Here is a 12,527-nt window from a genome sequence, read left to right as displayed (position 1 = left end):
CTAGTCGCGGCGGCTACAGCCTCTCAATGGAGACAGCTGGCAAAGAGGAGGAAACACAGGGGAAGTGTTTTACCGAGCTAGCAGTGCAATTCGGGTCGAGGCCCGAGTTTCTGACTACTCCGAGTTTCCTCACGGGAAAAGCGGCAATAAAACTTGGGACGGAAGAATCGCATTGTTAGGGATGCTGCTACTACTCTCTTTTTTTTTTTTTGAGAATTGCTACTACATCTACTGCTGGGCCACTAGTGAGTGAGCGGCCGAAAGGCCGAACCCGCTACTTCAAGGCCCAGAATGGGTGACAGGACTTGCAGTCGTGTAAACAGGCTCAGCCCATGTAATAGCTATGAGACAACAGACACGGAGAGGGGACAGAGGGCATGAATTGTAATTCCAAATCTGTTCTCTCCCCATCAAAAAAAAAAACTGTTCTCTCTACTTGCCCTAAACCCGTGCCCTGTTCATCTCAATTCCCTTCTTCCTCTGCCCCAATTCCGCCCAATCTTCCTGCTGCTGACACGCATCCCTCTACTGTTCACTTACGAATAACGATACGGTTGGCAACTGACGGAACACTCGAATAGGCACCGTCAATTCAGACTACAAATTATTCAGTTCTCTTTTTTTTCTGCGAAAAAATTATGAGTTTTGCTACGGTGGTCTCTCCCATAAAATTTCCACAAATCCTAAAGCAGCAGAAAAATGAATTTTATTTTTTCCGAGTGACGCTACCCAGTTACCCACGTCGGCGCTAACTCAGTTCCTCTCACGATTCATCTGTTTCCTCACCATCGTTCATAGCGACGGACCGTCGGCGGCGGCGGCTCCTCCCTGATCCAGTCTCGTTAGGTGCGCCGACGGCTTCCTCTCTCCCTCGCGGTTCCATTACAGTGCCAATATTTTCCTCTGCCTCTCTCCCTCGCGGTTTGATTCAAGGCTGGCGGAGCGGCGACAACTTCCTCTGCCTCTCCCTCTCGCGGTTCAGCCCCTTCCTGATCCCTCCTCCATCCGTGCTCTGGCAATCATGGCGAGAGGGGCGGTCTCGGCTCCCCGGCCGCCTCTTTGTCCGCTCAGTCTACCGCATCCAGCGCCCGCGCACCCACCATACCCCTGTTCCCATTTCATCGGCAGCTGCGACGGCCGGCATCCATTGCGACCTTCATGGCGAGGATGACGGCCTCGACATGGTGGCCGCTTCTTGCCCTGCACCCCCAACCGCGACCTTTACAGGATCACTCGCCTCATCCCCAATCCATGACTTCTTGGTCTTGCAGGTACCAGGGCAACTTGAACATGCAGTCCGTCAGTTTTGCAATGAATTGAAGCTAGCTGGTTCAGTTTCATCAAAACTAAGGAAGCACAACAACATGTGTATTTAGTTCTGTAATAGATAGGAATTTATCGGGTGAATGAGACAAGATTTACCGAAGTACCAATGCAAGAGGATTTTGAGATGAGCTCTGATTGGCACTTCACTAGCTAGTTGCTCATGTCACATTGGTGTTCTTTTTTTCAGTGATTTTAGGCTACACATTGCAAACTGGGTGATCAATGCTGATGCCTTTGAACCTGGAGCATCAACTGAAGGCTGCACCGGTACCAATCAGAAAGGTCCATAAAGTGGTGCTTCAAGAAGGAAGATGTTCAATTCTGAAGTGTGCATTGTGATGATCATTGATGTTCTTTTGTAGGCTGTGGCTCTATTTCGACCAGCTCCTTTTCTTCTTTTGATCTGCTTAAGATAATATAACTTGTACCATCACTGAATGTTGATTTGTAATAGCAAATTGATGTGAATTTAGACTGTGGCTCAATATGGATTAAGATGAATTAAACTGTACTTGGAATCGGTTGCTTGGCCTTTGAGAAACACTCGATTGCTGAGCCCTTACATAATGGTTACAGTTGAAACAGGAGATTACGAAATAGAAACCAGGGGAGTACAATCCATCGGTACATACTTTAGAACTAAGAGGCAGTAGAATATATACACTACAAGAAAACTAGGCGGTAGAATTCGAGGTACACAAGCAAGTGGAATAAATTAACAATGGAATAACGTTCATCTCTACGTGTTATCAATCAAATGTTGGCACATAAATCAATGATGACAAGCTTGTATTGTTCAGCAATCGCCTTCCATTGCAAGAGTAGAATAGCCTTGGAACCTTAGGCTGCTCTTGACGGCCATATGCCAAGAATACAGGGACATCTGACCATAGGCTCTTGGTTATGTTTCTACATGAATTTCATTGCCTTCTCTAAGGATGTAAACCTCTTGGGTAAATCTTTGAATTCATTGCTCCTGAGTGCTTGGCATGTCTCACCTTCTGCTTTCTAACACTAAAACCCTTGTCCCTTTGCGTACTTATTATAGAAAATATAAGACTCCCCTTCAGATGCATACATCCTTTTTACAATGTCCTAATACTCATCCAATGTGGTGTACCGCTCTGCTGGCATGTGACAATCTCCCTAATATTTCCTTGTCATAAGTTCATAACCAGCATTGCCATCTTTCTGTGTACACAAAAGGTGGAGTTTCATCAGTATGGGAATATAAATTTTAGCTAATATTTATTGTTTTACACTATAGTACAGCAAAAAGGAACACAATGTCACAATCCCATACTTGAAAAGTCATATGTCTTACGTCTGAGTATGAATTTTGACCCGACAATGTGTTATCATTATCCAAACTTGTATCACTAGCTGTCTCAAGATGAAAGTCCAGTTCCTCCTCATATTCAACTTCACCATTACTATGCATCATGAGTGGTGGCTGTAATCAAACTTTTAAAATATAAAAAATTAGATCCTTAAAGCAGCATTTTCTACTATAGTTCATGTTGCCTGAAAAAATTAAAATAGATTGAGATTCTAACATATACTTTCTACTTGAGATAATGTCAAAGGTCAATCAATAAGTTACTGAGCTTTGCACTGTCATTGTACAACCAGCCAACCAAGGAGTGCAACAGCAATAGTCAACACAACGGTTAAAACGATAAGAGATCAGGCTCTATTTCACAACATTTATCTCATCAAACATGCTTTTCGTACTCACAATCTCACATAGCTAACACGAAGTGCACCATAGGAGTAATTTTATGGTTGATTCCAATATATGAGATAGCAAATGCATCAGAACTAGGATGGTTGATTCCAACGGTTAAATAAAATATATTTTTATAAACTAATCTACCTATAATGGCTGATACAACCTTCTTTAATCAGAACAACAATCTTAACGGGTCTGCATGGATCAAAACCTAATAGAATTAGGACGAGGATACATATGAAAGCGTAATGGAGTCTACATACCTAAATGGTGCAGATGACGTTGAACACCAGTGCCTTAAATTGCTGCAGACCCACTCCATATAGCCTGACAGAAGTGGACCTCTACTGCAGCTGTCAACGAATCGGAGGTGTTTGCCAGAGCACGAATGGAGAAGGGATCAGGAAGGGGTAGAACCGCGAGAGGGGAGAGGAAGCCGTCGCTGCCGCTCCGTCCGCTGGAATCAAATTGCGAGGGAGAGAGGAAGCCGTCGTTGCACCTGATGAGATTGGATCAGGGAGAGCCGCCGCCGCCGCCACCGCCACCGTCAGTCCATCACTGAGAACGATGGCGAGGAACAGATGAATCACGAGGGGGACTCCTGAGGCTGTGTTTGGATCGCGCTACGATCTCAGTGTGCGTGTTTTCGAATAGAGAATCTCGTATGCATGGAATACTAAATGAAATCTATTTGCAAAAAAATTTCAGAGACGGAGGTAACTTTTCGCGGCGAATCTAATAACGGTAATTAATTGATGATTGGCTATAATGATGCTACAGTAACCATCCTCTAATCACGCAGTCAAAGGCCTCATTAGATTCTTAAGAGTTCCTAGCGCATGGTTCTGGAGTTGGTTTTGCAAATTGATTTTGTTTGACACCGTAATAAGTGATCAAAATTACTACATTTCCTAGTCTGTCCATACCAAACAAGGCCTGAGTTAGTGCCTACCTTGGTGTCTGGGTAGTCAGTTGATCTTGGGCTTGCCACGGTTCGGGTTCGGGTAGGGTCAAGCCCAAATAAACCCATACAGAAAAAATAAAATTTATTTTCTATTGCTTTAAGATTCGTACATATTTTATGGAAGGACCACCAGAGCAAAACTAAAAAATTATTCAGTTCTCTTCTTATTGTACACTTTTACAATTACCTCTCCTGCAACTTTATGTTTATAATTGTATACATTAATCATCACATACATGTAAATGATTATCGATATTTCTCAGATACCCGGCTGTAGGACAATGCGATTTTTCCCGTCCATTTTGACAGGGTTTGGGAGTGGCAAGGACATTGATCGGGCTTAAAAATAACCACGCTCTTTTCCACCGGATTGAACTTCACCTGATGAGATCTTTGTCCATGACGCTGCGCCACTCATAACGAATCAGCATTCGTAGTTTCTTGATCATAAGTTTAATCTGCCCCCATGGACTCGGCTATACATGTTCATGGCAGTTTGACAGTTGCTCATCATTCTGTATGTTCAATGTTGTCTCTTGCGCTACCAAATCCTGATACTCCTGCAGAAACCCACTTCGTCATCCAAGCAGTTCTATTTTTAGAAACAAGGTTTATTTCACCGCTTTATTTCAGCGAAACAAAGCACGTTGTATCTTCTTCATACATCATGTTCAGCGTACTCTAAGCGCGGCCGCTAAACTGAACTAGAGCCATATGGACAAACCCACTTCGTTATCCAAGCATTTCTACAGGCATATGGAGTAGCCACTCGTGGATAAGGCAATTAAGCTGATCGCCAGATCAAGTCATGCTTGCAACACAAAAACACATTTTGACAAGTTTCACAGGAAACAATTCGATTCGATTCCATGGGAACTGTGCCTCCAAATCTGTAAATCTGTGCCAAACATTGGCCTAACCATTGAATTCTTTTGTAGCAATGGAAACCAAACCGGCCACTGCAGTTTACTATCTGAATGAATATTTCTGCAGACACCAAACAGAGGCACTTTGCAGCCTATTATGTCTTCGCCGAGTTGCTCTGTATGGCTGTCAACCGAGCACAGGTAGAGGTAGCCTGTGGCTGGAGGCAATCTCAACCGCACAAAGAAACACGAACAGAGAACTGACACCATGATCTCGTCCTGCTCATCAATCTTTCAAAAAACCCATTCATCGCAACCTCACATGAAACGCCGTCAGAAACAAGGATAAATTGCCCAATTACCTACATTAACCCATCAATATTCCAAGTTCCACATCAATGTCCAGACACCAGGACCGATACTTAAAACCATGCTGAAATTTAACGACGATTAGAGCATCCACCGACCACAACTACACTGACTAAACAAGTAACAACACTACTACCATGCCATCACAGTCCACAGATTATTCTCAATTTCTCATGAAATCATCCTTCAAGGCGCATTAAGCGTCGGCGACAACGACGACCGCCACCGCCGCTCTTGATGAAGTGCTTGAGGAGCGCATCATTCTGGCGGCGGTGCCCGGGGACCGACCTTCTAGGCGCACTTCTTGGCGGAGGTGGAGGAGGCGAGGATCCAGGTGACGCCGAAGGGGTCGACGAGGGTGGCGCTCAGCCCGCAGCCGTCCTCGGTGACCTCCCCCTGCGGCGCGCCGCCGGCGGCCGCCGCCTGCACCGCGGCAGCGTTCACGTCGTCGGTCTCCAGGCGCAGCACGAGGCCGCTAGCGGCGGCGCCCTCCTTGCCCCTGCAACAAAGAACACACCCAGTGTGAGCGGGTAGCAGCAGAGCATTGATGTCCATTTATTTGCAAGGTACTACAAGTAAGCCCGTGTTCAGTTCCAAAAACCAAAATTCCAAAAACAATTTCCGGCACCCGCATGGAGACTTAAATCTAGACGAAATAAAAAACGCATTGCGACTGCTGTCTGTAAATGACGAGACGAATCTAATGAACCTAACTAGGCTGTAATCAGACGCTAAATTGCTACAGTGATGCTACAGTAAACAACCTCTAATGACGGATTAATTATGCTCGTTAGATTCATCTCGCGATTTACAGACGAGTTCTGTAATTATTTTTGTGATTAGTCTATATTTAGTACTTCAAATATAGAAAGATGTCTTTTCAAAATTTTTACACCGCGCAACCAAATATTAAATAGGAAAACCTCGTACTCCAGAATAGTACTATTTATCAGAGATAAAGAAAACATTTGCATTATTTTTCTCAAAAAACAGATGAAAGGTGTTAAAAGATTTTTTTAGATATGCCACTGCAATGACTGGATCTGTTATTCTCTAGGAAAAAAATGTCTATCTGATTACACACGGTAGCAAATTCATTTCCTGTGCGCCTTTGCAGTTTCCGAAGTAGACAAAGTACAGATGAACTGCAGAAGGCCAAAAGGGCACTAAAACGAGTGCAGAAGGCCAAAAGGCCAAAAGAAAGTAGTACAAGAAAACAAAAGAAAAGGTAGGCTTCTACTATTTTCGTGGTGTTCAGATCTAACATTAATAAATACTAACCGAATCACATGTGGGTGTTGAGATACCGAAAGAATAGATATATAGGCGCCAGAGAAGAACAGGAATGGATACTGATTCACATAAACCACTGGAAAACAGTAGTTCTATATTTTTTTTAAAAAAAAAAGGAATGGCAGTTCCAGTTAAAAGTTAAAACTAACTGGATCTAAAAAACAGCCTGAAAAAAGGGTCCAACTGCTTCTCACCAAGACACGGACTCCATAAACTGTCTCACCCGTAAAGAATGGAGCAGGTGTTCACAGATCTATGAACTTTAACAAAAAACATTTGACAAAAATCGAAACAGCAGTGCATCTACCATGTATTACAATCCAACAACAAAAAAGGGAACTCAAAAAACACAGGAACATAAAAGGGTTTAGCGAGGGTTTGGGGTGCTTACACGGCGGGGACGTCGTCGCCGGCCTGGTCACAGACGAGCAGGGTTGCCGCCCCGACCTTCAGCTCGGCGCAGAGCAGCGCCGCCTCCTCGCCGTCGCCCTTGCGCTTGGGGTGGGTGGAGCGGGACACCTCCTCGGCGGCGAAAGCGGCCTTGTAGAAGGCCACCGCCTCCTCGGCGCGCCCTGCGGGCACCGTCACCTGCACCTTCAGGCCGGTGAACGCCGCCGGCGCCGGCACGGCCGCCGGAGCGGCGAGCACCTCCGAGCCGTTGGTAGCCACTTCCGCCATTGCTCAGTGGAGAAGATTTAGCTCTAGTTTACTGTAGTGATCCTTTCTCCTTGGGAGCACAGCAGAGTGGGGCAGGGGAAGGACCTGTGGGGGTTACTTATAGGGAAATGGTCCTGGTGTCCTATAGTCAAGTTCTTTTTTCTTCCTTTTGTTTGTTATTAAGGGCAGTCACTTCATTTTTTTTTCCTACATAAAGGAAAAACTTGAGTGTCACTGACTACCCTGGTCCATCCATACCACAATGAATTGGCCCCACAATGTCTGTGTTACTTATAGGGATGAAACGATAAATTTTCAGTTTTGATAATTTTATTCGCCTTTGCGTAGATAGGAATGAAATGATAAATTTTCAGTTTCGATAATTTTATTCGCCTTTGCTTAGACACGAATGAAATTATTGTTCCGCTTCAATGCATTCGAATGCTTTCTCATACAATAACCTAATAATAGATGGAGTGAAAAATTTAAATGGATATACCAAAGCTGAGATAGATGTTGCAACACCAATTGGGGTGTTTATTTATTTATTGTCAATGAGATAGTTCTATCCTACGATTAGATAAGTCTTTGTATGCTTTCTTTTACAGAAACACAACAGTAAGACATAGAGAATGCTTGACTTGTTTATTATTGGTAAGCTAAAGTGTTTTCTATGATTAGATAAGTCTGGAATTGTTTTTTTTTTGTTTTGATAGCCTTAGGCTGTTCACGCTCATGTTTCCCTATATTCATCCTCAAAAAAGAATATGATATTCTGATCATCGAGATTCTTTTCTCTATATATATTTCTCTGCACCCATCCATCTTCTAAATCTCTTCCCTATATCAACTATCAACGATGGCCCCACGTCAATTTATTTTTTCCCTTTTGTTTCTACCATCCCACACCTACTATCGTTCCCTATCCAGCATGCTCGTGCTGGGCCTGCCGACCGGCGGCAGGGGAGCGCGGGCTCCCACAGGGCGGCGGCGCCGGCGCAGGCAGACGAGTAGCAGAAGCGGCGGCGGAGGATTGCGCGGACCGGCAGCGGAGGCCTGCGCGGCGTGGCCCAGGGACGCCGGGCGGCGGGCGGTGGCGGAGGTGGACCATGGGCACGGGGTGGTGCCCTGCGCGGGCAGGCAGCGAAGGCGGCGGCGGAGCCCTGCGCGGAGCGGGCCATGGGCGGCGGGCGGCAGAGGAGGAGCAGCACGGGGCCGAGAGCGGCGGGGCGGGAGGCGAGATGGGCGCGGCACACGGGGAGGCCGGCGAGCTGCGGCATCCCCTCCCTCCTCCTCCTCGCCGCCGCCGGGCCTCCCACGTTCCTCGCCTCCCTCTCCGGTGCGTGGCCTAGCCTGGAGCTCGGCTCAGCTCGGTTCCGCCAGCCATGTCGCACGCCAAGGAGAGCGGAGGCCGGGCAGAGCAGGCGGCCGCGGGCGCGCGCGGCTCGAGCCGGCGGTGCGGGGGGGGGGGGCGACGGGGCCGGCGAGCGCGCGGATGCCATGGCTCGGCAACCGCGCGGATGCCATGACACGGGGACAGCTCGGCGAGCGCGCGCGGCGGAGGAGCGCAGCGCGGCTCGCGGCGGCGGTGGGGCCGGCGAGCACGTCCTCTCCCTTCTCGTTCCTCCTCCTCCTCGCGCTCCGGTGGACGCCATGTCGCGGCGGAGGCTGGCGCGTCACCCCTAGCGTGCGGGCGGCACGGCCCTCCGAGCTAGGCGGGCGGCACTCGCAGCCGAGCCAGAGCAGAGGCGCGGCGGAGGCGAAGCGGGGACGCGAGCTGCGCGGCCACCAGGCTGGCGGAGGCGCTCGGCCCCCAAGCCAGCGAGCGGCGCGGCGGCGAGCAGGGACGGCTGCCCCGCCTCCTTCCTCCGCCATCAGCTCACGACGGCGATGACGGCAGCTCGACCCCAAGTTTCCTCCCTCCGCCGGCCGCCTCGTCGCCGTGCCTCCGCGCTCGCCACCACCACCTCCTCTTGCTCACTCTCGGCGAGCCGCGGGCCCGCACGCCGCCCCCGCCCCCGCCCCTGCTCCCTCCGCCGTGGGTGGCGGCGGCGGCTGGAGCCGCATGGCCATGGCGGGTCCGCCCACGCCTCTGGCCGGCGCGCCCCCGACCACCTGGTCCCCCCCCCCCGCCGGCCACACCTCGCGCACCCCGGCGGCCATGCTCTCCCACCGGCCACCTCTACTCCTTCCCCTTTCCCTCTCCAGGCGCAGGCGAGGCCGCTGCTGCCGGTTCGCAGGCCCCGTGCCACGCTGGCCGATGGCGGACATCCCGAAAGCCCCCTATTTCTAGGGGAGGCGAGCTCGTCCGCAATCCTTGCTGACGCTTTGCGCGACGCCGCTGCAGGCGATTTTCCCTTATAGGCTCCTCTAGGATCCTTCACAGGATACCAGTGTGGATTGCCTTATGTGTCTTTCCATAAACAAGTACTGTATAATTCTTTTTGTCCCACTTGCATAGCCCTTCTTGCTGCTTTCTATTACAATATAACCTGTATAATTCTTTTTGTCCCACTTGCATAGCCCTTCTTGCTGCTTTCTATTACAATATAACCTAGTAATAGATAAATAATGCAAATTGAATAGGAAAGATACTACAAAAGTTGAGGATTAGTATGTGCGAAAAAAGAAAGTAGTGCGTCCTATACAAAGATGTACTAGTACTCCCCATAACGTGCCGGACACTGACGGTACCTGCAGGAGTAGTCGGGGTACTAGAAAAGCCGCGAGCCACGGGAAACGAGATGGCCGGCCGGCCGGTCCGCCCCGCACAGGCGTCGATGCCCGCCCGGCCGGTTGGCCTGCGTTCCCGGTTCCCCACCCCACCCAACCGTTGCTGCGCCTGCGCCGCCCGCTCCCCTCGTTCGACGCGCGGCCCCGGCGTCACGTGAGAGAGCCAGTCGGCCTCTGCTTGGGCTCCGGAGCAGGCAGCCGGGTGGGGGCAGGCACCCCGCACCCGGCCTCCTCCACTCCGCTTGTCGCGCGGAGTTAGGCCTGCTAATGGGGACATATCCGCCCCTATCCCGCCCCTACCCGCGGTACAATGATTTTTTTGCCAACCCGCCCCAACCCAAATATTTAACTAATCAATCCGCCCCAACCCGCCCCACCAATGGTGGGTTATGCATGGGTTGTTGCTGCGCACAATAGGAAGCACTGGAGCAGCATTCTACTAAAACATGAAGCCATGAGTTGCTAATTAAACATTCTCACTCCGTCAGCACGGTTTACAGAAAGAAGAAAATACATGCATTAGTGGCTCATTCGGCACATACAAGCAACTAGTAGTGGGATTTTCTTGCAAGCAGCAACTAGTTGTCAGCCATACAAGCAGAAGCAGGTATATATAACGTACAGGAGTTGGCATTGTTCCATCTACAGAGATCAAGTAGACACCACTTGAACGCCTACTCAAAAACCAAGGGTTCACCACAAGACAGAAGACACCACCACCTAGTCGTTTGCAGTTCCAAAAGCATCAAATAGCTAGTCGTCGTCCTCGGGAGGATCGAAGTCCCTAACCTTCACGTCAGCATCTTCCCCGTAATGGATGAAGGAGTCGATGTACGATAGCACATATTGTATGCTGCAAAAACAAGGGTAGTTAGGAGGTGTGAAAATACAAGAAAATAGTTTTAAAAAAGAACGGTGTTTTGCATGTTCACCCATGCCTTGAAATGCACAATAACTCTCAGAGTCAGCAACAAGAAAATGAAATGGTAATAAGTTTCATTCCAAACTGACCAGATCTATAGTATCTTATTCCCATGGTATGATTTTGATTCTGTTCAACATGGCTTTCACAGAAGTGGTGTCATGTGTGTGTGCTTTCAGCACCAGAAATTTTGAGAATGCAAAGATGAAAATATCGTCTTCCAGATAAATTAGTTGTGCTGTAATCATCAACCTAAGGGAAAGAAACAGTGTTACCTGCTCTCCTTTCTCAAGTCAAGTGGTACAAAATTAACCATGTTGTAATCATCAACCTACATGATGGAACTGAGATTAATAGTGCAGGCTGAGAACACTGAAAGAGGGCACTAGGAAAGTCAAACAATAAAACATTAAATATGAAACTGATATGAGACAAGTGGCATCTCAGATTAAAGGTGCTTGCTTAGATGAACAAATCTGTTTGCCTGTACAACTTTGTGTCAATGTTGGGGTAGGTTAGAGATGAAAAAACCAACACTAGATTAATAAAAAAACTGAAAGAGACCCATATTTGGAAATCCCCCAGAATCTGAATTTTCTGATACATCCCAAGCAGACCTCCAGTCACCACTCATGCACCCTCCAAATTAGAGTCTAGCTTCACCCCTGATGAAAACAAAGGTGTGCCCATAGACAATTGCACAAGAAGCAAATGCATCATAGAAAGTGTTCAAATATTTGGGCAAATCTTAACCTGGAAACCAGTCTGTATCCCTAAGCAAATGCAGAAAAAGAACTACTACAATGAAACTGGAAAGAACTACTGAAAAGTGAAAACATCTCAGAATTCCCTAACTCACTTCATTTGGGTTAACTGAAAAGAACTAAGAGCAGGGATAAGAAGTCTGACCGTGCAAAGGATAAGCTTCTCAGAATTCCCTAACTCACTTCATTGGTGGGATATGTGTACAACCAATCTTTGCAACATACCAAAGCTTGAAGAGTTTCTGGTTTCCGCTTTCTTGCAGAAGATCGCAAGCTGTCTTGTTGTTTGCTGCATTGTCCAGTGTTATTGTGAACATCTTCTCTTTGATTCCATAGTCTGTCAGAACAGTTGTAATGGCTTCCTCAATAGCAACACCTGTATGTGGATACTTCACATCCTTAAATGCAATTATCTTTTTCTTCAAAACAAAATCAGGGCCAATATAGTGGGCTGTAACACAAAGATATCCCAACTTTTGGTTTGATGTCCAAAGATCCGAAGTGAAGCATATGCAAGAGCTAAGACTCTGAAGTTCACTTCGTAATTCTATCTTTGCTCTCTCAAACTTAGCAACACAATCATTACGAATCGTTTGTCTCCCTATGCCGCTAAAAGTGGGTTGCAGTGACTCCATCCAAGGCATTACGAAACAGGAGTAGTAACACATGCTGTCAATTGCTTCAAGTATGAAACATTATGAAACAAGAATACTGAATTACCGAAACAGCAGATCTCACGTCGTTGTGGTGCAAGAGTTGGCTAACAAACAGCTTCAAGAGGAAGGCTACAGGTGCAATAGTTCGCTAACTTCAACTGCCTATGTCTGCAGGAGTAAATTTGCAACAATTACTGAACTAAAGGATTTCTCAAATTACTGGAATAAGCAAGCAGGAGTAAATA

General features: G+C 47.7%; 1 protein-coding gene and 2 long non-coding RNA genes across 5 annotated transcripts; 1 reads left to right on the top strand and 2 right to left on the bottom strand.

Moving 5' to 3' along the window:
• Positions 1–731: 731 nt before the first annotated feature.
• Positions 732–1,846, top strand: LOC120701490. Its single transcript, XR_005686126.1, has 2 exons — positions 732–1,402; positions 1,514–1,846. It is a non-coding gene; the product is annotated as an uncharacterized LOC120701490 (long non-coding RNA).
• A 3,375-nt stretch (positions 1,847–5,221) lies between these two features.
• On the bottom strand, positions 5,222–7,335 carry LOC120699300 (uncharacterized protein At5g48480-like). Of its 3 annotated transcripts, none has more exons than XR_005685358.1 (3): positions 6,942–7,316; positions 5,483–5,756; positions 5,222–5,446 (listed from the first exon to the last, which is right to left on the bottom strand). XR_005685358.1 is itself a non-coding variant. In XM_039983261.1 (3 exons), the coding sequence occupies exons 1-3, from the start codon at positions 7,226–7,228 to the stop codon at positions 5,549–5,551; spliced, it is 453 nt and encodes a 150-aa protein (XP_039839195.1). In that variant the 5' UTR covers positions 7,229–7,335; the 3' UTR covers positions 5,227–5,548. The 3 variants fall into 3 exon arrangements, 2 of the variants coding, with proteins under 2 accessions (XP_039839194.1, XP_039839195.1); XM_039983261.1 differs by having other exon boundaries at positions 5,227–5,756; positions 6,942–7,177; positions 7,220–7,335; XM_039983260.1 differs by having other exon boundaries at positions 5,225–5,756; positions 6,942–7,315.
• Positions 7,336–10,525: 3,190 nt separating this feature from the next.
• LOC120699298 lies at positions 10,526–11,870 on the bottom strand. Its single transcript, XR_005685357.1, has 3 exons — positions 11,772–11,870; positions 11,138–11,193; positions 10,526–10,793 (listed from the first exon to the last, which is right to left on the bottom strand). It is a non-coding gene; the product is annotated as an uncharacterized LOC120699298 (long non-coding RNA).
• Between the last annotated feature and the right edge of the window lie 657 nt (positions 11,871–12,527).

The sequence above is a fragment of the Panicum virgatum genome, chromosome 3K (assembly GCF_016808335.1).
Source record: "Panicum virgatum strain AP13 chromosome 3K, P.virgatum_v5, whole genome shotgun sequence".
Lineage (NCBI taxonomy): Eukaryota > Viridiplantae > Streptophyta > Magnoliopsida > Poales > Poaceae > Panicum > Panicum virgatum.
The sequence above is the reverse complement of the archived record's forward strand: the minus strand, read 5'-3'. Positions and strand labels throughout refer to the sequence as shown.